The 25,156-nt window shown below is 40.9% G+C and overlaps 1 protein-coding gene across 2 annotated transcripts in view; it reads right to left on the bottom strand.

The window, feature by feature from the left end:
* Nucleotides 1-7,633: 7,633 nt before the first annotated feature.
* AAGAB (alpha and gamma adaptin binding protein) overlaps nucleotides 7,634-25,156 on the bottom strand; it is a 25,505-nt gene continuing 7,982 nt past the window's right edge. Inside the window, exons 2-10 of one of the 2 annotated variants that reach the window (XM_034783023.1) lie at nucleotides 23,542-23,732; nucleotides 22,343-22,439; nucleotides 21,332-21,421; nucleotides 18,040-18,123; nucleotides 12,141-12,223; nucleotides 11,143-11,236; nucleotides 9,346-9,450; nucleotides 8,630-8,679; nucleotides 7,634-8,028 (exon numbers count right to left, since the gene is read on the bottom strand). In XM_034783023.1, coding sequence (XP_034638914.1) covers nucleotides 7,951-8,028; nucleotides 8,630-8,679; nucleotides 9,346-9,450; nucleotides 11,143-11,236; nucleotides 12,141-12,223; nucleotides 18,040-18,123; nucleotides 21,332-21,421; nucleotides 22,343-22,439; nucleotides 23,542-23,732 — 872 coding nt within the window. In that variant the 3' untranslated portion in view covers nucleotides 7,634-7,950. The remainder of the gene's footprint in view (nucleotides 8,029-8,629; nucleotides 8,680-9,345; nucleotides 9,451-11,142; nucleotides 11,237-12,140; nucleotides 12,224-18,039; nucleotides 18,124-21,331; nucleotides 21,422-22,342; nucleotides 22,440-23,541; nucleotides 23,733-25,156) is intronic. The other variant, XM_034783024.1, reaches the window with a different exon arrangement.

Consider the following 25,156-nt stretch of genomic DNA (forward strand, 5'->3'; position numbering starts at 1 on the left):
TCCTTGAAGTCTTAGGTTTAAATATCATGGCCAGCGCAGCCCTTCATCTTTCCAAAGAAGATAAATGTAAGTGGATGGACCTTGATGTCCATATAGAGCAGGGGTTTCAAACTCAAATGACCATGAGGGCCACATGAGGACTAGTACATTGGACCCAGGGCCGCATTTACTGACACCTTCCCCCCTGCTGCCCTCGGCCCCGCCCCCACTCCACCCCTTCCATGAAGCCCTGGGGTGTGGGGTGCAGGAGGGGTGAAGGGAGTTGGGGTGTGGGGTGCAGGAGGGGTGAAGGGAGCGGCGCAGGGGCAGGGCAGGCAGGGAGCCTGCCCTGCCCCCAGTGCGCGTCAGGCCGGAGCCGCTCTAGGAAAACGCTGGGGGAGGGCGGGGGGGGGCCGCGAGGAGCTCGTGGGCCGTGTGTTTGAGACCCCTGATGTACACCATATATTAGTAAAAAACATAAAGCAGTACTAATGGATAGGTCTGTAACCACGTCATTCATTGTGATAAGTGGGTTGAAAGCCCTTCCCTTAGGATAGTAAGATCAACAAGTAAGGAATGTGCCCTTTGATCAGGGTTCCTACAGTAGAAACTTGTTACTAACCACTAACTTTTTTTTTTTTTTTTTTTTTTTAAGCCTGGAACAATAAAAAAATACACCATGATGCAAATTTACGGAGTTTGGCAATCTCTGCTTAGAGGGTCCACTATTAAGAGAGTAAGTGAGAGCATGTTCGCTTTGGGATTGCCATGGGGAAGTTGCACGCAGCACCTTTATTATGCAGAACTCCAGTCCTTCCTGACTTTTTTGCATTTTTGTGAACTGTAGCATTCATCAGTCGCCCCCAAAACTTAAAACATACAGCATTCCTGCTACCAGGGTTAGTATCCGTTTTCTATATCTCCCCTCTTTGGGGATCACATCCTGTAATGGCAAGGCTAACAATAGCTCTTCTCAGCTCAGTCTTGTAAAATTACAGACTCTAGATCTAATCTTCTTTGGATGCTCATGTGTAGCCCACTACCTGGAGTTGCATACATGCATCATGGAGCGATGGCACAGTTGCCTTGGTTTTGAGTTGAACATCTTCTGTGTGTGCATGCTATTCCTCCTCAGTAGAGCTCTTTCAAACCTTGCGTTAGACGACTCCTTGGAGTCCAGTTGTGTTGCCAGAAGTGAACCATAGCGTCGTCCCTCTGTGGTCACTTTAATTAAACAGGGAACTAGTTATTTCTTTATTTTGGGCATGTCACCCCAACCCTATGCCAGACTCTCAAATACTTTGTCAGTGCTGGCAAACTCCATAGCCATAAATTTACCAAGCACCAACTCCGCTGATGGCAGATATAGCGTAGAGGGGGCTCAGATGTTTGCCAACCTATCTAATGGTTAGGCAGCATGGTGCTGAATGCTTGAGCTCTGGCTACACTACAGCTTGCACGGGTGGAGCTCTTGCTGGAGCTGCACCACTGGTGTATTGGGCTATGAAGTTCTGGAGTAGGTGCAGCAGCAGTAAGGGAAGGTAGTTCTGCTGCATGCATTGTTGAGAGCGTAGATTAATTCTGGCATCACAGAGTCTGAGTAGGGAGACAGCACACTCCAAAAGCGTTATTAATCAAGTAGAGTAACTTTTTATGAGCCAAAAAGCCTATTTCTGTGAACTGGTCTAATTGCCCTCCTAATGTGTCATAGAATTGAGCAGTACACTTCCCCCCCCCTCCCGATAAGGGGTTTAAGGAAGAATGCTTTTTCCACTCCACTTTCCAACGATGTGGTCATGAACTGGCTTCATCCAGATTTTCACTAGGTTTGCCAAAAGCGAAGGTAATGTAGTAAATCAATTTCAGTTCTGTTAGTGGTCACCTTAATTTATAATTCTTTATTTTCTTGTACTTCAGTATCACAAACTAGTCATTTCCAATGAAATTAGAGATATAAACAAAATACATGTTCAGTGACAAATGAAAAATATAGTGAAGCAATTACACATTGCAAATGTATTATCCAAAATGTTTGAAATGTCATTCCTCTTAGGCTTTAATTTAAGCAAATGTTGCATAACAAATGACTGATGCCCACTGGCAGGAAACCCCTCTTCTTATAAGCATAAGTATAGAATTACGCGTCTGTATTACAGCTTGGCATGCAGAATTTTTTAATACCCAAATACTAGAGCATGATGGAAAATTCCTGGTTAGCAGATGTACAGTTCTCAAATTGTGGTGGTCTGTTGCTTTGTTTAATATTCATAATTCAATAATCAGTTTTGGATCCCTACCCTGGATTTTTTTCTGCTATCTTCATGGATTCCAAGGCCAGAAGGGACCATTGTGATCATCAAATCTGACCTCCTGTATAGCACAGGCCAGAGACCTGCCCCAAAATATTCCTAGAGCAGATCTTCTAGAAAAATGTTTGATTTTTAAAATGTCAGTGATGGAGAATCCACCACACCTGTGGGTAAACTGTCCCAATGGTTAATTACCCTGATTGTCAAAAATGTATGCCTCATTTCTAGTCTGAATTTATCTAGCTTCAATTTCCAGCCACTGGACTGTATTATACCTTTCTCTACTAGATTGAATCAAATATTTGTTCCCACGTAGGTACTTAGACGGTAATCAAATCACCCCTCAACCTTCTCTTTAAGCCAAATAGATTGCGCTCCTTGAGTCTCTCACTAGAAGACATGTTTTCTAATCCTTTAATCATTCTCATGGCTTTTCTCTGAAACCTCTCCAATTTATCAACATCTTTCTTGAATTGTGGACCCCAGAACTGGATGCAGTATTGTCCAGAGGGCGGCTCCCTTCCCCCTAGCTGAGGGGCAGCAGCTATAGACAATAAAACTGATAACAGGCTATTTCCTTCCCGCTGTGCTCTTAACCAACCTGTAGAATTCACTGCCACATTTGCAAGGCTAAGAACTTAGTAAGATTTTTTTAAAAAATAATCCATTGTAACAGCATAACACTTACAGTTACTTTAGAAAGAATGGGTAAGGAATAAATGCTCAGGGTTTAGGACACAAACCTACCATTGACTTCCCAAGGCTTGGAAGAAACTTCCCTTTTGCCTCAAAAATGCCACCTATAATTAGTTTTAATTTGAAATACACGTCTCTGTTGTTCTTTGCAAGTAGCACCTTTTCCCCTGAGAATTTTCAGCCTTGGGCTGAACCAAAATGAATAATCCTTTCTTTTACCTTGATCTGGAATCATTATGTTGACACCACAGTCCTGAAGACCTCATGGTTTCTCAGGGTTGGAGGTTTGCTAACAAACAATGCTATTTAGTCATTATCAATTTTGGCAATTTAATTTTTCTGATAAATTTACATCTGTAATAAGCTAATGACCAGTTCAGGCACCGATTTGCTTATTACACAGAATTCCAACCTGAATGGGATATAGAACAGCATTAGATTCTCTATGGACTGTAAGGAAATACAAACTGTTCCATATAAAGAACACAGTCCATTTAGGAAGTCTACCAAGTGCGTTTTAGGAATTGTAAAAACATTGTCAAACCAGAAGATGCATTTCAAGTAGATGCAGACATACTGCTCTGAAAAGGCCGATCAGCATATGATCGCTTTAGGGTTTTTTTTTCAAAGACTGGATAACAAATACTGCCAAACCTGAGCTCATAAGTAGGCCTGGGTTATGTTTAGAATAGATGCCAAATGGTATTTGACAACTGAACCCATCTGTGTAAGGCACACTCACCTTTTTTAACTGACTTCTGCAAATTCGAATTGTGGATTAAAAATGCAAGGAGCAATTTCAGATGGAAGCCAGGCGGGTGACTGCTAGTCAAGAGCTGCAAGTGTCTCCATTTATCCCCAGTATAAATGACAAGGTGACTTTTTTCTAACTGAGGGAAGTCTCAAGTTTTTGGAAGTACTAAAGCTTGCATTTTTGAATCGCACAAAACTAAAGCGAATGGATGAGATTAAAGTTAGTTCCACGGCTTTCATTTTACAAAATGTAACGGGTAATCCAGGAGTTCCACAACATTTTTCTGTAATGTGGTTTGTGTTTTAATAGGGAGATTACATTTGGATGGATTAGCGCCTCTGGAATTTGGGAACACGTTCAACAGCTGCATCCAGGGTAGAACAATACTGAGATAATGTTTCTGTACTATTTGCTTTCTAGAGTGCAGTTTATGCTTTCAGTGAGAAGTGACATCTCACGCTCTACTTTTGTTTGTTACCTCCCCCACTCCCATCTGCTCAGTCGCTCTCCGCTGAAGTCAGCCAGAATCGTATGACCAGCCAATCCTCCATGGACCAGTAGGGTAAACTAGAAGTAGCAACACAGAAAATGTGCAGATTGATGGATCCCTTTATAGTATGTCTTCTTGTATTGTAGGGGGTAGTAGCAGTTACACCATATTAAAAGCTAATTATTGGTGTCTTGTGGAAGCCCAAGTTTGCTAACTAAAATCTTCACCTGAATTTTCTTGATTGGAAAGGGGGGGGAACGTGTTGGAATGTTCATCTTAATCCTTTTTAGTGTTAAGGTTTTCTGTTTACCACCCAAACCCATCCCTTTACAAACATACTTGCAAAGATTGTAGCAAAGTAACTTAGACTTTCAATTTTAATTGCAGCTTTAGAATTTTTCTTTGAAATCCTTCAAGACACTATTTCTGGGCAAAACCCAGCAGCTATTTGACAGTATACAGCAGTACTACACAACTGTTTAAGGTCCCAGTTCAGCAAGGTACTTAAGCATGTGCCTAACTTTAAACATGTGAGTAGTCCCTCCAAAGTCAAGTGTTTAAGTGCCTTGCTGCATTAGGGTTTAAGGCAGGAGTGAGGTACACTTGTCCAATTTAAAATGCAAAGGGAATTTTTGGTAGCCAACACCTTGACCCTAAGCAGTTAAGTAGACTACTAAAGGGCCTGATCGAAAGCTCCATGGAGCCAATAGGATGCCAGTTTTCCCAAGAGCTAAGGAAAACCTGTTGCAAGTCATGTCCTTACTTAACTAACATGAGATTAAAATTGATTTCCAAATAATAATACAAATGTATTTAAATAGCATTTTAATCAGCCCATGTCCATGTATACAATGCTACAGTTGACACATTAAAGAAAACCCTAAACAAAAGGCTACAGCAGCTTTTCATTTTGCTTTTCCACTAACACTTTCTGTCTTTATTTCTAAAACCTCTACTATCATGGTAAGAAATTTTGCAGCCAAAAAACAGGGGAAAAAACACACCACGCAAGTTTTTAATCTCAAAAAATACAATTCAGTAATCTAATAAACGCTGAATTTAATTCCATCTTATTTTCTAGCCACAATAGCTAGTTTGACTCGTGAATAGATTTTTGTTTAAAGTGCAACTGCTGGGATATGGATTTACAGCACTGCGCTGTTTCAAAGCACTCTTTGACGTGCTAACACGTTGGGGCAAACGGTAGAACCGGGGGAAACGAATAGCAGTTACAGCGGCTAGACTACTAGGGCTAGTGGAAGCACGGGGCCGTGCTCATTTTCCCCATACGGTGCTGACAATCCTGGCTAGTTACTGCTGTTCTAGAGTCCTGGCACTTTCCTGACCAAATACTGCCAATCGTATCAACTTGTGCTGGCCTTTTAAAGACTTCTCACCCCTCTCCTTTAGCAGTATGGCCGGGTGGTTAGGTTGGAGTGGTGCACTCATTCCCTGCATCCCTTGGGTTCATACCTCTTACTGGTATATATTGCTTCAGCTGCCAGCACTTTTTTTTTAAAGTCAGTCAAGATCTTAAATTACTGCCAGATGTATAATGTGAATCTGCTTTATCGAGCATTCAAATAAAATATGCTCTTTAGTGTATTTAAATGAGTCTTCTCTACTCTTTTGCCATGTGCCTCCCTACCACATGATCAAATATTTAGCAAAGGGTAAAGTCTCTGCCTTCCAGAAAGCAAGAAGGCATGAAAGACTATCACTCAATACAACTCCGTGATCTCTTCCTCAAAGCTCTTTCTGCTTGGAGATGAGGACAGAAGAGGATGAGATGGAAAAGAACAGAACAAGAAAGCTGTTGTGGAGAGTTGTCTCAAAGCCATTCAGTTTGGTTTCCAACGCTGTTGACTGGGAGGATGGTTCTGAGGATGGAGCAGTGCCTCCTCGCACCCTCTTCTGTGTATAAGAAGTCAGATCCATCCCAGCAGCCTTTCACTTTAGACTCTTGCCTGAGGACATCTGAGACTTTCCCATGGCTCCTGCAAATTCATTCGAAGGAGAAACACACAAATGACTGGATACCAAGGCAGGAGGGTAGTGTAAGGTCTCTCCATACAAAGAGACCGTCATTCAAAAAGGTCCATGTTGCCGTTATGGGACCACAGGTTGTAAATCCTTACAGTCGAGTCACAACTACAATCAAAGCAGCACTAGTTGCTATTAATCATTGCTTCACAATTTTCAGTTTTGACTTGTGGCTTTGAGTGTTCCTGCCACCCTGTTTCATCTTCATTTGATCCTAACTCAGCTTCAAAAGAACGGATCAAGTTCTGTGGATGCGAAAGACCCTATTGTCATGTGGCTTCCAGAAATTCAGCTTTTATAGATGCATTTCTGGAGTTTCACTGAAAGTATAGGCTCAAGAAGCCCTAAAATTTATTTACACTGAGGCTCAAGTATCAGAAAAGTAAACGCTCTTCATCTTTTCAAAGTAAAAAAGATTGTCTTGACAGTGACTATTTTCAGGGAGGTAAGGGAACGTGCTTAGAGAAGACAGGTGGTTGCACATGACAAGCCAGAGGAGCACGAGAGAAGCCTGGGCTCTTGTGATGAATAGTTGCAAGACTGCCGATTGCATCATCTGAAGTTATCATGACCTGAAATGTTTTATGGGCCACTGTTTAAGGTAGGTCCCACCTCCTTCCACTGAATCCCTAGCTGCTCTCTGATGAGGGTTGGTGATGTTTGATGAGAAAAGTAGACTAAACTGGTAACGGGCTTTTCCTTTACCTTCTTACCCGGCATCCCCCACCTTCATAGTGATTATCTCAATGGTGCTTGATATGCTCATACTCTAAATGCATCTCCCATCAGTCTTTGCTTCCTAGTGTCCAGGGAGGAAAAGAGAGCCACTCAGACTGAGCATCTACAATGAGGAGGAGGGGAAGAGGAATACTTTGCTAAGAACACTCATTGTTAATCTACTATACTTTTTCTAGCAGTGAATACCACGACAAAGCACTACTCCTCCCACTTGTTGGTGTTCTAATACGTTCTAGTTTCCCGATTAAATACAGGTGCCTAAGGCTGTAAGGCATGTCATGTGACAATTCAGTGTTGCTGAGGTGATGGCTTTTACGAGGTATTTGGGATAAAATTCACCAGCAGTAGGCCTGTGCCCTTCCCTAGGTCATTTTTAACATTGATGGCAATCAGTTAACAGGACTAATCCTGTAGCCTTACTCCACCCTCTCTCAATGGAGTGCGAGTCAGTTTTCTCTTTATGGCTCACACAAGTCTGGTTCCTTTAAACCAGTAAATTAGTTCTAAAGCAACATAAAAACTTTAGACCAATCCAGGCCTCAAAGCTTGAGTTCAGCTTCAAGTACTGATTTGACAACCCCATGGAAAAAAAGACAACTGATGGTGATTGTTTTTTAAAAACTCAAAGGATACAACAAAAATGGTTATTTGGAAAATATAAAGTGGTTTGCTACTTATGGTAAAGATGGTGCACACTGCCTTAAAACTATAGCCAGACACAGAGAGAGAATACAGGCAGGAGAACAAACACCATCTAATGCAGTTTCAGGTGTTATGGAATGCGTTACTCTCAATGATAAGCAAGGAGGATCACCTAAAATTTTTAAGCAAACCAAGTCCAATGGCAGCTTCAGCAAAAAATGAGTTTGTTGTTTGTAGGAAATGTCCAGCATTACTTTTAGGATATCGCATCAGCTCTACTACAAACAGCTACAGAGAACTTAGTTTTCTTCATCTGAGGAGAGGCCTTCAATCTCATCTCGGTCTCCTCCGATTGCCATCCAGAATGCTTTGGCCACCTGTGGGTCAAAAGAAGCAAAACAAGCTCAAGACACTTGAAGTTTGTGCTACATGCTGATAAATGTAAAGTGAGCAGGAGTTAAACACAATAGGAACACCTCTATACAGTACTCCTAGCTGAAATGTTATTTTCTTTCTCCGGCTAAAATCCCAACAAAATGGATGTGACAATTTAGAGGGCTTTAGAATCTCTGCAAGATAATAACAAATTTCACACACCGATTTTAAGGCCTGATCTAATTCCCGCTGAAGTTTTCCACAATAAGAGTTTTCCATTGACTTCAATGGGAGTTGGTTCAAACCTTCAGTTGTTCTACTGCATGATTTCTGAAGTTCTGATAACTGTAACCCTCCCTCAATTTTAAAATTCCATATTGTTGCTCTTTCCCATTCGCAAGCCTGTTGACCAGATTCGATCATTGGTATTCTGTTTGGAAGATGCTCTATATTTATAGAGCTGCAGCAGCCAATATATTTGACTATTTATGAAATAGTCATTCCTTGCTTAAAATCCTGAAGGGTAGCTGCTATTTAGAAAGAGGAACACTCAAAGTTCGAATTACATGTCTGGAGAATTTAAGTTCTTGTTTCAGACCTCACCTTCTCTGCATGTAGTTTTCTCTGTTCATGGGGCAATGTTGCTGCCTTGTCTGTAGAGAAAAGAAGAGTAATGTTAGATTGTCTCCCTCAAGGGTTAGCAGAGTTACTGAGCATCGAGAGACAGACAGACAGAGATGGCCTACTGCAGTGCTCCAGAGGGATTGGCAAGCCATTTCTGAACTACTGGAAAATCCTGGGAAAGGAGGGAGTGGAGACTTTAGCGAGGATTTCCAAAATTCAACTACACTAGAAATTCAGTGGTTCTAAGAATTTTGGATTTCACCTCTCAAAGATTTCTAAACCTCAAGATTAGCATGAAGTTCTAGATTAAAAAAAAAAAATCAAATAATTCTTGTCGTGGAATTGTTTATAGAAGATTGTGGAGTATAAGATCATGATAGAAAGCTAGTGCAGAATGTTGGCAAGCTACTCCAGTGGGACCTACTTAGGTGTTCTTAAAAACAAAGCACTATTTACCTACAATGATGAGAGTTTTATTGTATAAAATTAAAGGACTATTGCTTTCAAGATCAATACTAGTTAAGATGAAAAGGGAAGTACAACAGATCAAAGTGTTCAACATTTCAACCATTAGAAGAAGAAGAACTTTCAAGACATTCAGATGGACACAATGAAGTTCCCAGGTCTGCTAACTGGCTTTTTGAATATAACTGTTGGGTTACTGATGGTGTGCTCTTCATTTACAGGTACAGTACCTTTCATTTCTTTCAGCTTTGAAAACAGTCTTTCAAAATTCTCCAGGTCTCCTTCTCCCGTGGTAAGACTGGCTAGCTCTTGAATATCCATATCTAACATGGGATCTGAAATAAGCATATTAAAGTTGATCTAAGCCAGACTGTTCCTGCGGGCCAGCACATTAGTTTGATGATAAATTTCTGGTATGATATTAAAAATAATATATGGAGTACTAGTGAGACTCCTGGCTCCCTTTGCAATGTGATGGATAAAAGGTTTGAATTTTCCATTGGTTCATGGCATTAATTACCACGTTACTCAGTTTTGATGTGACACCCGTTACAAGGTGTTTTGAACTTTATCAGATTTTAAGAACATGGTTTAAAATTGCTATAAATATGTCAAAATGTAAGAAGTTTTCTTGCTGCTCTTAACACTATCTGCCTTAGAAATGGCTGGGGATCATTACAAAGCGAAGTGCTGACTTAGTTTTCGCCTAAACATCACCATCAATCCCCAAAACACTAGGCTTTGAACAATGCCTGTTAAGCACTCAATACCAGGCAGTTTAGTTCTCATATTAGTCCCCTCTATACATCCCAGATCCTAGTCCAATAAGTTAAATCCTGTATGTTGGAAGCTAGGGACTTTTCTTACATTTATACTCTCAATGTTGTGAACAGGGAACAATTTAAATCTTGGTCTTAACCCCCAAAATATTTTTTTTAGTTTTGTTTCCATACTGTAAAAGAACTAAGCCTATAACCTCTTGCCATCAGAAGCAGAGGCATTCATGGAATTTTCTGTGTTCTCTTCCAGTGATCTGAAGAGCAGTTTGGGGATGAGGCTGGTAGCTACTCCGAGACGAGTGTAGTGTTGCTACCTCTTGCAACTTGATTGTGATAGTCTTGTGATGGTTTGAGATTTTCTTAAAGCCCCGGCTCCTGTAGTCATGCAGGAGCATCTGAGCTTTCCTTTTAAAAAATGCTTCTAGCCCTCATGGTTGTGGAGAAAGACTTGAATGCTTTCAGTTGGCAATACTGCAAGTGGAACCTCGGTCTTAAATTCTGAGGGAATCTGTTCCCTGCAGGGTTGGGCCTTGGTTTCTCAAAAGGGGGCATGCTTTTGATGAGAGGGGTAGTTAGTTTCTAGGGGCTCTGGCAACCCCGACCCCAGTTATGCTATTTATCTTTGCGGAGAGGGTGGGGATGGCCAGGATCCATTAGCCTTCTGTCACTCTCCAGCGTAGAGGTGCACCTATATCTACAAGTGCATGTTGTTCATCATGTCAACTTTTTTTTATAGGGAATACATACATACGCTAAAATCTTTGATCGAATGGTAGGAAATGTAGACTACTGCCAGCAATGAGGGCTAAGGACATATAAAGAAAGATGAGGCATAGATCTGTGTACTGTCTCTTTAAAGCAAGATTCTGCCACAAACCAGCTGGAAACAAAAGGGGAAATTGCTTATCTGTAATTCTACTTCTCTGAAGAGTTTTTTTTTTTTTTTTTTAAACTCAGTTCCCGCTCTTGGTCTTCTGCTTAAAAGCCCCAAGCGCAGGCATCCAGTCAACATGGTATCTTTAGAGAAGTACTATTAATGCAGTTTCTAACTGGAAACTTTTCAGATATTGGTTACTCTACCGGCCAGAGGGCTAAGCCACAAACTCATCCAGTTGTAATGAGTAATGGCTCTTTTCCCACACAGTTTTCTTTGGGAATATTCCTTTTTTGTACACATCCTGGTTCAGTTTCTACCTCACCCCGCAAAGCTCATCAGAATTTTGTTTACTAAGCAAAGGAAGAACTTACCTACAATGCTGTCAATCTGCAAGTTGTTCGTGCTAGCTACATCTCCTCTGTTGTCTAAATGAGATTCTGCTCTGTCCATTGCTGGTGCATGAGGCTGTCAGGGAAACTACCAGTTATTACCATAACTAAGACAAAACAGCTCTCTGTTCCAGTTCAAACATTCAGGCATTTATGAAAGTCTAACGAGTGTTTAGAAGCATTCTTGATCTTCTTAATCGTATTTTTTTTTAAAACAATATCTCAGTTGAGTGAAAGACTTAAAGCTACAGATCAAATGTAGCTGCAGTGTAGCAACACCAAGAATTCAGTTGCTTTGTGTTTTCCCTTGAAAGCTTAGCCTTTTCAAGGGATTGTTTTATATGCATCTTAAAATGCAAATTCTTCAGGATAGAGCACCTTCACTCATCCAAAGTGCTGGACAGAACTGTGGATGTACATATTGCTACCATGGTACACATTGTCCTGAGCTAGGATATTCCTGCAGACAACTTAGGGCTTTTGAAAAACAACCTCTCAAACTGTAGCTCTAATCTGGCACAAACACTACTTCCAGACATAAATGAAAAAACCCAGCATCTTGACTCGAGTTTTGTATAACTTTTCCTTGGCTCCAGCCTGCTGTCTGAGGGAAAGCATTTACACAAATGTCAGAGAGCTTATGACCAACACCCACATTGAAAATTCAACCAAGTTTCACCAGGGAAAGTTACAGAGCTCCAAGAAACGGTGCTGTGCAACAGTTCGCAGCCATGAGCTGATAGCTATGCAGTTACTAAGGGCATTCATCTTACAGGTAATCTTGAGAAAAATTCAAGCTGCAAGTCTTCAGGCCTCATATAACATTTATGCAGGCTATTTCCTTTAACATTGCAATTAGAAAGGACTTGGAGTGGCCCCTGAGGGAGAAGAAAATGAAGGTGGAAGACAAAGGGTGTAACTGCACTGTGTGACAGGGAGGAAAAACACGGATAAAGCGAGAAGTAAGAATTACTGTTTACTTTTGTATCTTGGTTCTCTTCTGACCCAATGCTGCAGTTTGCACCTGCTAGTGTACTGAGAAGGCCAAAGCCCTGATTCCTGTCTGAAGAAAAATAGCTGTTAGTTTAATAGAAAATGCAACACTATTCCCAACGAGCAATTCACCAGAGAAGATGAAGTCTATTATAGGGAATAGCTGAAGTAGTATGTAAATCAGGATATAAACCTATGCCAGTATCGTTTTAAAAAAAATTAAACCTAAAATATGCCGATTTGAAATAAGGTTGGGGCTCCCCAGCAATCTCCCTGAGCCTGCAAACACTTACGCACATGCTTAGCTTCACGCACGTGAGCAGTCCCACTGTGCGCAGGACTGAGTCCAAAACCACTCATATGGCAGCATTATTTTTCAGTGGTAAAATTAGTGACGAGAGAGAGTGGGGCTGGGGGTTGTGGGAGGTGTTAAAAAGTGAGAGCGTGATTGGATACTGTAGGTCCTGGTCTCTAAATAACCGTTAATGCTGATTGCAGCTTGCATTCTGCCAGATACTCCCCCAGTCCAACAGAAACTCAGTTTGGTATTCTTTTCAAAACACAGCAGGAACGTACACTAATGGTTAACAAGGATGGTGGAGTTTGTTTCACGTACCGCAGGCAGCATCAATGGATGTGAATGTTTGTTAATCCGCAAAGGAAATGCAACAATAGCCTTTGTTTAGATACAGCTCTGTCCTCTAAATCTGACACACTTTAATGTCATGAACAATAGTTTTAAATTTATGCAGGATTAACGTAAGGGTCCATCGGGCACAGTACAATGTTTACTCGGACTCTATGATGTTCTGGACTCTCCATTTTTAGGAACACATCGTGTATTTTAACAATATTTTTAAAAGTCCTACCAAGCCACCAACATGAAGCTAGAACTAGTTCATTACCCTCCCATCTCTGACCTCTAGCATGATAGTAATACTTAGCAGCTTTAAAACCTAAGCAGAGACAAATCGAACACAAGCACCATTAAATGTTAGGACAAATATTTTTGCAGGGCTAGTACTGACATACAAGTATTTATAATTATTTGCATGCCGGCTATAATGGACTCCGAGGACTTAATCAAAGTATTTTCTTAACAACAGAGGGCTTAGTCAACTGAAAAGTCAGAAGAACATAACATTCTGCTTATACTTCAAAACGCAAGATTTCATGTCAGGATAAAAAAATTCCTTTTAAAAGAAATCTGCTCTACATTAACATTGCACTAATGACTTAACTCTAGACTCCAGCTTGGATGATGTAATTTTTATACACATTCCAATTCAATTTGTAGTTTATACAATTTCATTTTTTTTTTAAACCAAAATCATCAGCTATCTGGAAAACATGTAAAAATCCCTCAAATAATTGCAAAGTCCTCCTTTCCTCTTGAATAAAGTTTGTCATTGTGTGCTTGGGTTTAGAGCATGATTTTTTTAAAGTCAGCGCTAGCCTTTTACCAAGTATTTGTTTAAACTGGCTCTGCTGTATACAGTTTTATTGATGAAACAGGTTACTTGCCAGAGGCTTGGGGAAGAAGTGAATCAGTCTAGCTGACTGGCTCGCCTTAAAAACCTTCAACTGCAAGAAGCGTGAAAGCATCTGAAGTATGCCAACTAAATTAGCATGAGATGAAGTGATAATATATTGGAATCCACAGCCCAACAGAGAAGTTTTAAAAAGTTTCTGTAGGCGGCAGAAAAGCTGTCTTTTGGAGAAGTGGTAAAAACTAAAGATTATTAGCCAGTTTGAGTAATCTGAAAGTAGGTTGGACATTACAATCCAGCCTGTACTACAGAGAACATCCCCGCATGGGAAGAGGCATGGATTTTGTGATGTAATAGTGTAGGGCTTGGTGGCTTCTCATGTCTATAATTAGAGCTCATCTTATACACCTCTACCCCGATATAACACGAATTTGGATAGAATGCGGTAAAGCAGTGCTCCCGGGGGGCGCGGCTGCGCACTCCTGTGGATCAAAGCAAGTTCCATATAAGGCGGTTTCACCTATAACGCAGTAAGATTTTTTGACTCCCGAGGACAGCGTTATATTGAGGTAGAGGTGTATAGAGAAATGACACCAGGTTTGCACCCTCTCCTGCAAGCTTGTTTAAAACCTGGTATACTGGTTTGAAAGTACTGCCCCATACAGCAATGATCTGTGAGAAGGGAGCTGTTTCTCTCTGAATCTGAGAGACACAGACCTTGGCGTTGCAGTTACATCTCCCTACAAAATTATTTTATCTTCTGGATACAGCTCAGGAATGGGGTGAAGCATTATACAGTATTCTTCCTATGAACCAGGACCCAAAAACTAGCTAATTCCCTCGCTCAGAAATAACTGGCATAATTTCTGGTTCCATTAGGTTATCGGCAGCAGATTCTTTACAGCTTCACAAATGCCAAAGTTTAAAAGCAAAGTTTGCAACAGCTGTGAAGTGCAAGCTAGCTGTGTACACAGCATCATTTTGAGTACCACACTTGCTTATTTGACAGCCAGGGTATATTTACTATATTGGTATCTATTGAAACATTCTCCCCCACCCCCATCCCCAGATGTTGTAGCTATATCCAGCTGAAGATTAAATTAACTTTACACCTTTGACTACCTCACCTGCACTTTGCCCACGAATCCTGCTCTACAACTGCAGAATGAACATACTACACTGCTGAGCAGCTTTTAAACAGCTCTCTCCTCCACTTCAAGATGTGGAATTTGTCCCCAAAACTGTCTGATCGGAGGTTCAGAATAGGTCATAACTAGTCCTGGATCATAGAGGTAAATTGACAATCCTTATCTTAGAGCGCTAAAAATGCCTGCTTTGTCCCATTGGAAATTGGCAGTCAGCATTTGTTCAAACAATCAGGCTTACATACCTCACTACATCAGGCAGAGAAGGGGTTAACTCCCTGCAAAAAGGAGAACACTAGTTAGCTGGCCCCACCCGGGTGAACCTGCTCCACCTGGGCTCATTGGAGCAAGTACTTAAGCAGGAAAGGAAGTCAGCTGGAGGAGTCTTTCACATGGACACAGCAAATATCCTGTTCCTCTTCCCCCATTGTAAGGGGGCAGCAGAGCCAGTCACTTCCTCAGCCTAATCCTGAACATCAAAGCCTAGGGCCTGTTTTATTTATATCAGAGAACTTTGTTTGCCCCTCCTAATCCACGGAGGTGACCGAGCCATCTGACTCCCAAGACCAAACCCAGCTAAGGACCTGCCAGAGGATGGAACTCCTTGCACAGCCTCTCAGATAAGCCTATTTATTTTCCTTTTGTTTTGCATTTCCCCTCACTGAAGTACCCCAAGCTGGCAGCGCTGCGCCGGTGACACTTGGTTCACAGTTACAAGGCTTTATTCAGAAAACAGGTATTTCAGTACAATAGGATTGAATGGTTACAATTCAGCCATGTTATACTGAAATGCCCATTGTGCTCTATAATCTTGCTCTATTATAGAGAGCAGTACTGCCTTATTTATGAGATGGGGGTGGAAGAAGCATCAAACATGTTCCTAGTGGAGAGGGAGAAGAGGCTCCCGTAGGCTCTTCCAGTTACAATAGAGGTTAGAACAACTTTGAACTATTGGCGAAATGAAAGCATGTATTTGTTCCAACAGTTAATTTAATATAGTCATTCTTTATAAAGTCATTAAGAATACAATCTCCCATTATTTAAAAGAGTTTCTTACAAATGTACAAAACAGCTAAGTCTTCTGATTTTAAAGTAAGACAACTACATAAAATAGGTATTGGTGATGTAGCCTTGATGGCCAAACCTAGTTTAGAAGGTAGGGTACGTTAGAAGAAATCCTTAGTATTATGCAATCATCCTATCACTTCCTGTAAAAACCCTCACATGAAGAATAAGCAGCAAGGCTAGGGGGCAAGTGACTGGTGGTGAGGGGTCAGCCAGCAGAGAAGATACATTTTATTTCTGCTGCAGCCAGTTTTAAGGATCAGGAAGAAGTTGAAAACCAAGGATTATTACAGGTTGTACAATGTTTTATTTAGGCAAACTGAGTTCTGTCATGCCCCTTTGAAAGTATACTCAAGCTGCAAGAAAGTCGAAATGTAGTTCATTTCCTGACGTGTGTAGTAATGTACATCAGTGCTATGTAGTTATTGCATAGTGGAAACTTTAAATCTGGATTCTCAAGAAGTTTGACCTTTACAAGATACACTAGTGATGTGTGGGAACTCCCCTCCGTACAATTCAGCATATGACTGAGTCCTGCTCTTCGGTAATAGAACATCTGTCAAATGCAGGATGTAAAACAAGGAAACAAGCTGTCAAAATAAATAAGTCTGTCTTCCACTCTAATGAAATACTTTACACCATCTCCGGATGGCTATTGGTTTTATCGCATGCACAGCTATATACAGTTGGAACCTTTTTTGAAATCTCATTCTGACTTAATGCGACAGTCACCAGGTTAATTTAAAAAAAATCAATGTCAAGTTTAGTACTTAGTCATGTTCTACTGGAAAAACACTACCATTAGGTAATCAGTTATTGGAACCAGCAAAGACCTTTTAATGCTCTGTCACTGTGTGGGGTGGGGGTGGGAGGGGAAGGAGCCCAGGTAGTAGAGAAATATTTGCAAGAGAGGAGGTGACTTGAAAAGCAACAGATGATAATGTGAATAACTTTTTGGTGAAAGGAAAAACACTTGTCTTTAATTGAACATTTTCCTAATAGTACTCTCCCAGGCAGGTAGTCACTGTAGTTTTTACAAGCACAGTAGGAGGTCACAAAGGGGAAGGGTGATATTTTGTGCAATAATGAATGGAACGGCAAGTGTTCCACAAGAATCCATCTTCCTACATTTTCTCAGATAGCCTATGCACTTGCAAGGGCAACTGAAGGGTTCTTTGTTTGAAAAGATGGTTGTACCTATACTACAAAAAATAAGTATGCGAGGCCAGCACTTCTCCTCCCTTTTAACGAGCCCAAGTGGATATTTCCACAATCTGACAGTCTCTACCTGATGGCCTCGTGCCTGGGGAGATGATTTTTCCATGTTTTCTCCTGTTCAAGTACTTCCATGTAACCAGATAAGGACTCTGAAGCGTCCATTGCTCACAAATGGAGAGCTTTGTATATTTTCACGCCCAAGTCACCTTGTGAAGGGTGACTAGCAGTAGTAGGCTAACTTAGTCTCCACTACAGCCTTCTGGAATACAAGGTACAGGATGGAATATGTCTGGGCACTGGTTTTACCAGTAGCTGAGACAGTAGAAATATAGGGTATAAATATTTGATTTTAAAAATACCATAGGGTAGTGCTGTTTTATGCTCCTACTTTGGGGAGGGAGGTTAATGTTCAGTTCCATGAAGTTGGACACATGGAATGAATTCCTCAGAAATTCAAATCTCTTCCTTCAACCCTATTTTAGCCACTATTTTAAAAGAGTGAGAACAATTGATCTGTGACTCAGTCTGAGGCAATATAATCATGATAGGCAAGTGCCCTGAACTAGAGGTAGCTTCATTACAAGTGTTAGAGTCCGAACTGACCGGAGGCAGGCCACCTCACTGCCAGAGCTTTGGTTGAATGAGCTTTAATTTCATTTGACCCTGAAGTACCCATCTTACCAAAGACAGACAAAGAATGCTTGAATACAACCATTACAACATAACAGTTCTGAGAAAAACTCAAAATTTACCTTTAGGGCAAGACACCTGGAAAAGTTTGCTGGACAGCCAGCCCCAAAAGCACTCAGAAGGAGCTGTTTTTAATATACGGTTTAGCAAGCGTTGCTCTAGTACTTCCACTTTAAAAGCCTGCTGAACTTAAAATCTAGCTGTAAGAACTGACAACTAGTGGCATTAACTTATCCAGAATTACAGCTTTACACCGGAGAAAAGCCTTGGTTACATACCACTCTTCATTACTACATTAGACCAGACATTGGCGTTCAAGGCTTGTACGATTCGTTTCACCCCTGTGGACTCTGGAAAGTCATCTAAACAAAAGACAAAACCCATGTAATTTCTATCAAAGTTATTCTGAAACCTAACCTGCATGATAGTAGAAAACGAAACTGGGAAAAGGCGGTGCATCATGGTGATGCACATGGTGCATCAACAGTAGAAATGGAACAGAGACCAGCACTCTGTCCCAGACTCCAATTACTAGAGCTTGCAACCCAACCCAAAGGCACCTTACTACCGGTGTCAGGGTTTTGGCAGGTTAGAAAACAATCCAAAAGTCTCCAGGTTGGGTCAGGGAGGCTCTGATCACTTCCCCCTGCCCGTCGGGGTGTTGCGGTGGCAGCTTCAGGCCCACCACTGCACTGAGTGAGAGGTACTGTGACTCGTCAGCAAACTCACTCTGCAGTGCACACACAGCAGCAAGACAGCGGCTGGCAAAAGTAAGGCATGAAGCAACTGCTGCTGCGCAGAACACATGGGTAGGAAACGTCTGGAGACAAATTGCACAGGAAGACGGGCTGTGGGAAGCCCCCACTAGGCTGAGCTCTAAAGAAAAGGCAGCAGGGTTTGAAAAGACTCAGCCCTCTCACGATTAGGGTAGGCTTTAGAAGTAGGCCTGAGCAGACCTCTTCTAATCACTGAAAAATGTCTTACATACTTAACCACTGAACATCTATCAGCTGTGCGTGTGAGTGCTTGTCCTACACTGCCGAGCAGACTGGTACTGAGAGTGAAGGAAAGTAAAAAGTAACCTGCTAAGGGAAAAACATTTGTCCCTTTGTGCCTCTTTGATACCCTACATTTTTGCCAGGTTTTGTAATTTTTTATACATTGCTTTATGTCTTCCGTGGGTCTAAACAACATTGATTGAGCGCTCTCAGCCTTAAAATGAAGGGTTGGAGATGCTGAATATTTAACAAAAATTCCCCTTGCCTATTTGAGACATCTGAGTTACAGGTACATGTGCTACGAAGTGAAACACTATGAACTGAAATGGTGTCCCCTCATAGTGAAGCAGGTGTCACTTACACGGTATTGCGGTCTATTCTGCTCTTGATGAAAAAACTGCTAGAATTATGACAAGTCCTGAATGTAAAAAGCAATCCATCCCTCATCTCTCCAACAATTTGATCTTTATAGACCATAAAAAAGCCAAAAAGGAGGCAAACCCCACTTTTTCCTTTGCAGTTCATTATTTAAATAGACCACTGAATAGGGCAGAGATGTTTAGCCAACTGAACATTTCCTGTTCATACAATGTCCATGCTCTACTATTTAAATGCTCTAGGACACACGATATAAAAGTCTGATTAAATTTTGATTGATTAATTGGAATAGGATTATAGGGAAAGCCTAAAATTATTTCTCTCTGGAAACTAACTCGTTGCTCCTTAAGTTACTGTAACCTGACAGCTATTTTTATTAGTTCAGTTTGCTTACTGCAAGCATCTGACAGCACTTTGTATAGTCAGTTTCACCATTTCCTTGGATTAGTCAGTTTCCCCTGTTTGTGGAGGTCTCTCACAAAGCAAAAGAGGAGAGAGAAACATTTTAGGTTCGGAAAATATGACTGCAAAAAAAAAAAAAAAAAAAAAAATCAAGAGCATTTGTGGGATGACTCAGGGGCAGGTCTAGTAAGTGACATTACCTTTAACGCCTTTTAAAAAATAGCTTTCAAGGTGCCAGTGACCCTTAGGTTTAAAATACAAACAAAAAGCCACAGAGCAGGGTGTCTCAGGAGACGAAGCATCAGAGTGATTGTCATGAGGCTGAATTAATAGTTCCTGCTATTACACAAAATAGCTGACTGATATTGTAGTCACAAGGAGAGCTCCAAGTCAGCTGGAGCAGCTCCTTTGGTAATTTTTAACAGATCTTGGCACTATTTCTGTGCTGCATCCATTTTATATTCCTGTGTAAGCATTTCGTGTAACAGGTTTACAGGGGAAACAAGTTACTCATTCGAATGTATTTCCTTCACTGTCTGAGTCACGGTGATTCAATATGTTCACGTTAGAAAGGTACGAGAGCTAGAGTTTATGTATCATCACTCAAAAACTAACATCCTGGCTGATTATTAATATTGCTTATTTTATGTGCATCTAAACAAGTGAGTCACACTTTAAAAAGAAGGTACATTTAAAAGAAATTTCCATTGAAAGAAAGCATTAGTAACTTTAAAGTACAACTCTACTCTGAAAAGTGATTAAAAATGATACCATGAGGTTTCATAATTGTCTCCCAGTAATTTCTGTATCGATTGACCTCGGTTTACAAGTCAAAACGAGCTCTTTTCCCTAACTGCCAGGCCTGCAAACTCAAACTGATCTAAAAGACAAATTGGGTTCTTTCCTTCTCGTACAGCACCAGTAATGAAGGCCCTGTGAAATATGGAACCTTGTAAGTTTCTGCACAGAGATTCTTCGGGTGAAATTAAGCTCTCCTTGACAGCTGTGCATTCCCACTGCATTCAATGTATTTGAACTGACAAATATTAGTGAATAACTGATCTTGACTGTGTTGGCTCTACTGAAGCAGTAAATGCTTTCCTTTTCTCAACACACGGGAGATCTGCGTCAGGAGGTGCCAGAACTCAACCACAAGAGCGGAACAGATCACATTTGTCGTCACAGATGTCAACATGACACAACCGGCTTTGCTTCATGGGTTTTAATTTTGAACACACGGCCACACAAGTGATTCTGAAACTGGTTTGTTTCCTGCATGACTGCGCACACACACATCTCCCTTAGACAAAAAACTAAAAAATGTTTATTCAAATGGTAATTTAGTAGCCGGAAGACAAGAGATCATTAAACAAAGTTTGTATTTTATGTTTGCTTTTAAAAGTCTTCAAAGCTCTAAAAATACGTTGTCGTCCCCCAAACTCTCTCCACCAGTTTTTTTGTTTCAAATGGATCAGGAAATTGAATATAAATGTTGTTTATTTTATACATGACCATCAACTATATCATCAAAGCACTGGGATTAGATAACAGCTGCTACAAAGCCAGAAGAGGGAGCACAAAACCGTTTTTATGTAGGTGCTACATCACCAGCAGTGTATTTTGGAGGAAACAACCAACTCCTCCTAGCTCTGACAGGAAAAGCACCACTCTAACTCAGAGTATTCTGCAGACAGCCCTGGTAGTACAGAAACAAATTGCAAGCCTCTTTCAATTGCTTCACAATCAGCTTTGTAATTTTACTCATTCTAAAAATAACAAGTTGTAACCCTACCGTCTTCATCAGGCAGCTCCTCTGGGCTCAGTTCCACCAGTTCAAAACTGTGTTTGATGCACCACTCTTGAGCTTTTTGTCGATTCACACCTAAGGTTATGAAACATAAGCTGCTTTCTAAATGTCTAATTTTTTTAACTCTGCAATACCATCGGTGCAGAAGTTTTTTATAACCCCCCGCCCCCCAAAAAAGCAAAACAAACCACCTGTCCCCTTGCCTTGATTGTATGGCAGCAAAGGAAGTACAGAAATAGTCGGGTTCTGTCCATTACTAACATCACAAAGATTCTAAAGGCCTTCGAGTTAAACTGCACTATATCTTAAATCACTCTGTTTCCCTCTTTACAAATCATGTCTAAGTTCTTGGTTTTTGCAATCAGAGCCGAGACTGACATGTAAACGAACAGCCGTCACAGGGATTACTTCTGCTAAGGGCTTGATCCGGAGCTAAATTAATTTGCTTTTGCACAATGCATGCCAACAGAGGAAGCAAGCTCTTACTTATAGCCAATAAGAGTACATGGATTTACACAAGAAAATGACCCCAAAAGGCTGACTCTTCTTTCTTCACACTGCAGTCAGTACCCATGATCCTACTGATATGCCCCAACTCTGACTCACGTGGACCACCTGTACAGGCAAGTGTATTTCAGCCCATTCAGTAACGTGACCTCCCAGTTAATAATGTCAATGGTGTTGATAGGTACCAAATGTGGGGGTACACCCTGAAAAGTCACATCTGTCCACGAGGAACTGGCCAGCCCAAGCATGTCATTCAGACAAATAAGCAGCCATCAGATGGTACACTGATGTCATTACCAACCTGGGTTGGATTTAAATTGCAATTAAAGTAAAAGGCTCCATCCAATTATCAGCCATGTGAGTAACTCAGCTCCTCCCTATCAAATCTAAAGCTCTTATCCATATAAGATAACTGTAGTAAGTTTGCCAAGAAAACAGCATGCAAGATCACTTTTTCCAGCCAAACTTTGATATCCTTTAGCATCTTACCATTCTCAGATACTCTGTCACACACCAAGATCATAACCTCTGGTAACCACTCTTCTGCCAAGGGAAGCCATGTAGAGACGCTGTCAAGACCAGATTTCTGGAGGAAAAAACAAGGTTCTTGTATGAATACCTCAAAGCACTTTGCAACTTTAAAATGAATCTTTAAAACCCTGTTAATGTAACGCTTAAAGCTGCATGGTTAAAAGACACAGTCACAAAATGAGTGGGTTACGGTTCCAACAGCAATGCCAGCTCATCTGTGATGTACAGTTGGTATATCTTAGGTTAGGATATGTTCACAATACTAATATATTGAACTATGCATTTTTAACCAGAGAAAACAGGAATAGCAAATATCCTGTGTCCCCCATGGCTGACTTCATCTCACTCGTTCGGATTTTAAATATCAAACTATGCAAATTAACTGAGCATTCCTAACTTAGATTACGGAGGATTTTTTAATTTGTTACATAATAATTTAACATTTAAGCAGTTTCAATGAGGCTTAAAGTTCATGCATCACTGAAGCTAATGAATTATCTTTGCTGCTGCAGACTGTTTATCTGGAGACAGTCTTGCAGTGAAAGGTATCCCTCAAATGGGAGGGAGCTTGAAATAGATTTGTGCCCTTTCTTGTTCGTGGTGTGAAAGGTTCTCCACCCCAAACGGACATTTTCTCCTGGTTTTTTGTTTAGCCTTAGAAATATTAGGAATCTCAAGGCCTTTGCTGATTTTACGGGATGACTCCAACCATGTTGGGACTCTCTTATTTTAATTAAAGGGATGAGGGTGAATCCTTAAAAATATCTGCCCTGATCCCTGGCTGGGTTACAGCAGCTTTGTACAACTAGCATCAAACAGCTCTAAAATCCGCATAACTAGTCTGAGGAGAATGGCCCCAAGGTAGCAGGAATATCTGATGCGTACAGGTGGAGTACCAGCTCTTGTCACCTCTTTTCCTGGGACTGGTGTAAGGGAAGATGGTGGGGCAAGGAACTGTGGCTTCCCTAATTGCCATAATGGTTCCTAAGGACCATTGTTAATAGGCATAATTTAAGGTTGCTCTAGCCTGCATTACAGGACCAGCCTAGAGAGCAACCAACCCAGGATCGGGGGAACATAAAGATGACTTAATTATAGCAACAGTCCCAACGATAGTGCATGAGAAGATAATATACAGGAACAAAAAACATTCTTACTATTGTGCTGTCAAAGTAAACCACGAACGCCTGGACAGATTCAGCAATTTCTGCTGTCACAAGATATTTGTTTGGTACCACACACAGGTGAATATCAGCAGAATAATATTTATTGTCTATTGTCCAGGGGTAAAATCTCACGCCTCCGCTTGTAGACACATCTGCAGCAGGGTCTTCTGTTCCAATGATACCTATACAAAAATCAGAGGAATGAATGATGAGACAGTAAAGCCAATACCAAGACTACAGTTCATCTAGAAAAGTCTTAGACATAAGGGTAAATTTAGCTGGACTGTAATACTCAGAATAGATATTAAAAAACTACCAATACTTGTATTGGCTCCAAAAGCTTATTTCCCAACTTGTTACTATATCCTAGACTAATGCTAGCCATGGAGATAAATGCTGTAGCAAGCAAGAGTTACAGAAAAGTTTTAAGAAGTTATTTTAATTAATACTGGTTTTTCTAGGATTAAGTATGCTCTGCAGGATTGTATCTAACAGTGCACGCCATGGAGCACATTCAGGCTGTTTTGTGGAAGGAATAAGAAGGTGGCTTAAATACTGAAGGTGCAGGCCTGGCTTCAATCATGGGTGCTCATCCAAATTTCAGCTGGGACAAAAAAGGAGAATTCTTGTCACTTTTGCCTACCTACTTGCAGATTTACTTCAGTGTTTAAGTCTGTTCCTCCAAGTTCAGATACTTGTACCAGTAACCTCTACTCAGTTCACAACAATCTTTTAAACAATATACAAGCTATAAGGGCATGGAATGAAATACATGTAGCCAATGTCATTCCTAGCCAAGTCATTAAAAATTGTCGCTAACTATGACTGAAAACGCACAACAAGACAATGGAGTAAATTATCAGCTGTCAAAAGTTTAGTTGTTTGCTATGTGGTAGCCATGTTGGTCCCAGGATGTGAGAGACAGAAGCTAAGTGAGGTAATCTCTTTTACTGGACCAAATTCTGTCAGCGGAAGGGACAAGCTTTCAAACCGTACAGAGCTCTTTCTCGGGTCTGGGAAGGTAACCAAAGTGTCTGTGTTATATACAAGCTGGGACAGATTATAAAAGATTCCTATACGGAGTTCTATGGGAGCTGCAATTAAAGTCCCAACCAACACTCTGAAAACTTACTATAGGCCCACGTACTAGACTATACAGGAGTAACCTTTAAGTTAGCCTAGGCCCTAGAGGCAATGCTATCACATAGTTTGACAGCCATCTGGTGGAGTTAAATTATAATTAGTAGTAAAGAACTACAACTACATAGCATTGAAAGAGTCAGCATAATTGGGATCAAATTGGGCAAAATCAAAGTTTTTGAAAAAAGGTATAGAACTGTATCCATTAATGTGAGTCTATCAGAGAACTAGAGGTCTGGGGGGACCAGAAGGCTCAGGGGACTGGAAATGGAATATGCAGTGTGTCAGTTCTCAGGGTCAGATTTTAAAGGGATTTAGAAGAACAGGAGTACTTGTGGCACCTTAGAGACTAACAAATTTATTAGAGCATTATGCTCTAATAAATTTGTTAGTCTCTAAGGTGCCACAAGTACTCCTGTTCTTCTTTTTGCGGATACAGACTAACACGGCTGCTACTCTGAAACCT

This window comes from Trachemys scripta, chromosome 10 (assembly GCF_013100865.1).
Source record: "Trachemys scripta elegans isolate TJP31775 chromosome 10, CAS_Tse_1.0, whole genome shotgun sequence".
NCBI lineage: Eukaryota > Metazoa > Chordata > Testudines > Emydidae > Trachemys > Trachemys scripta.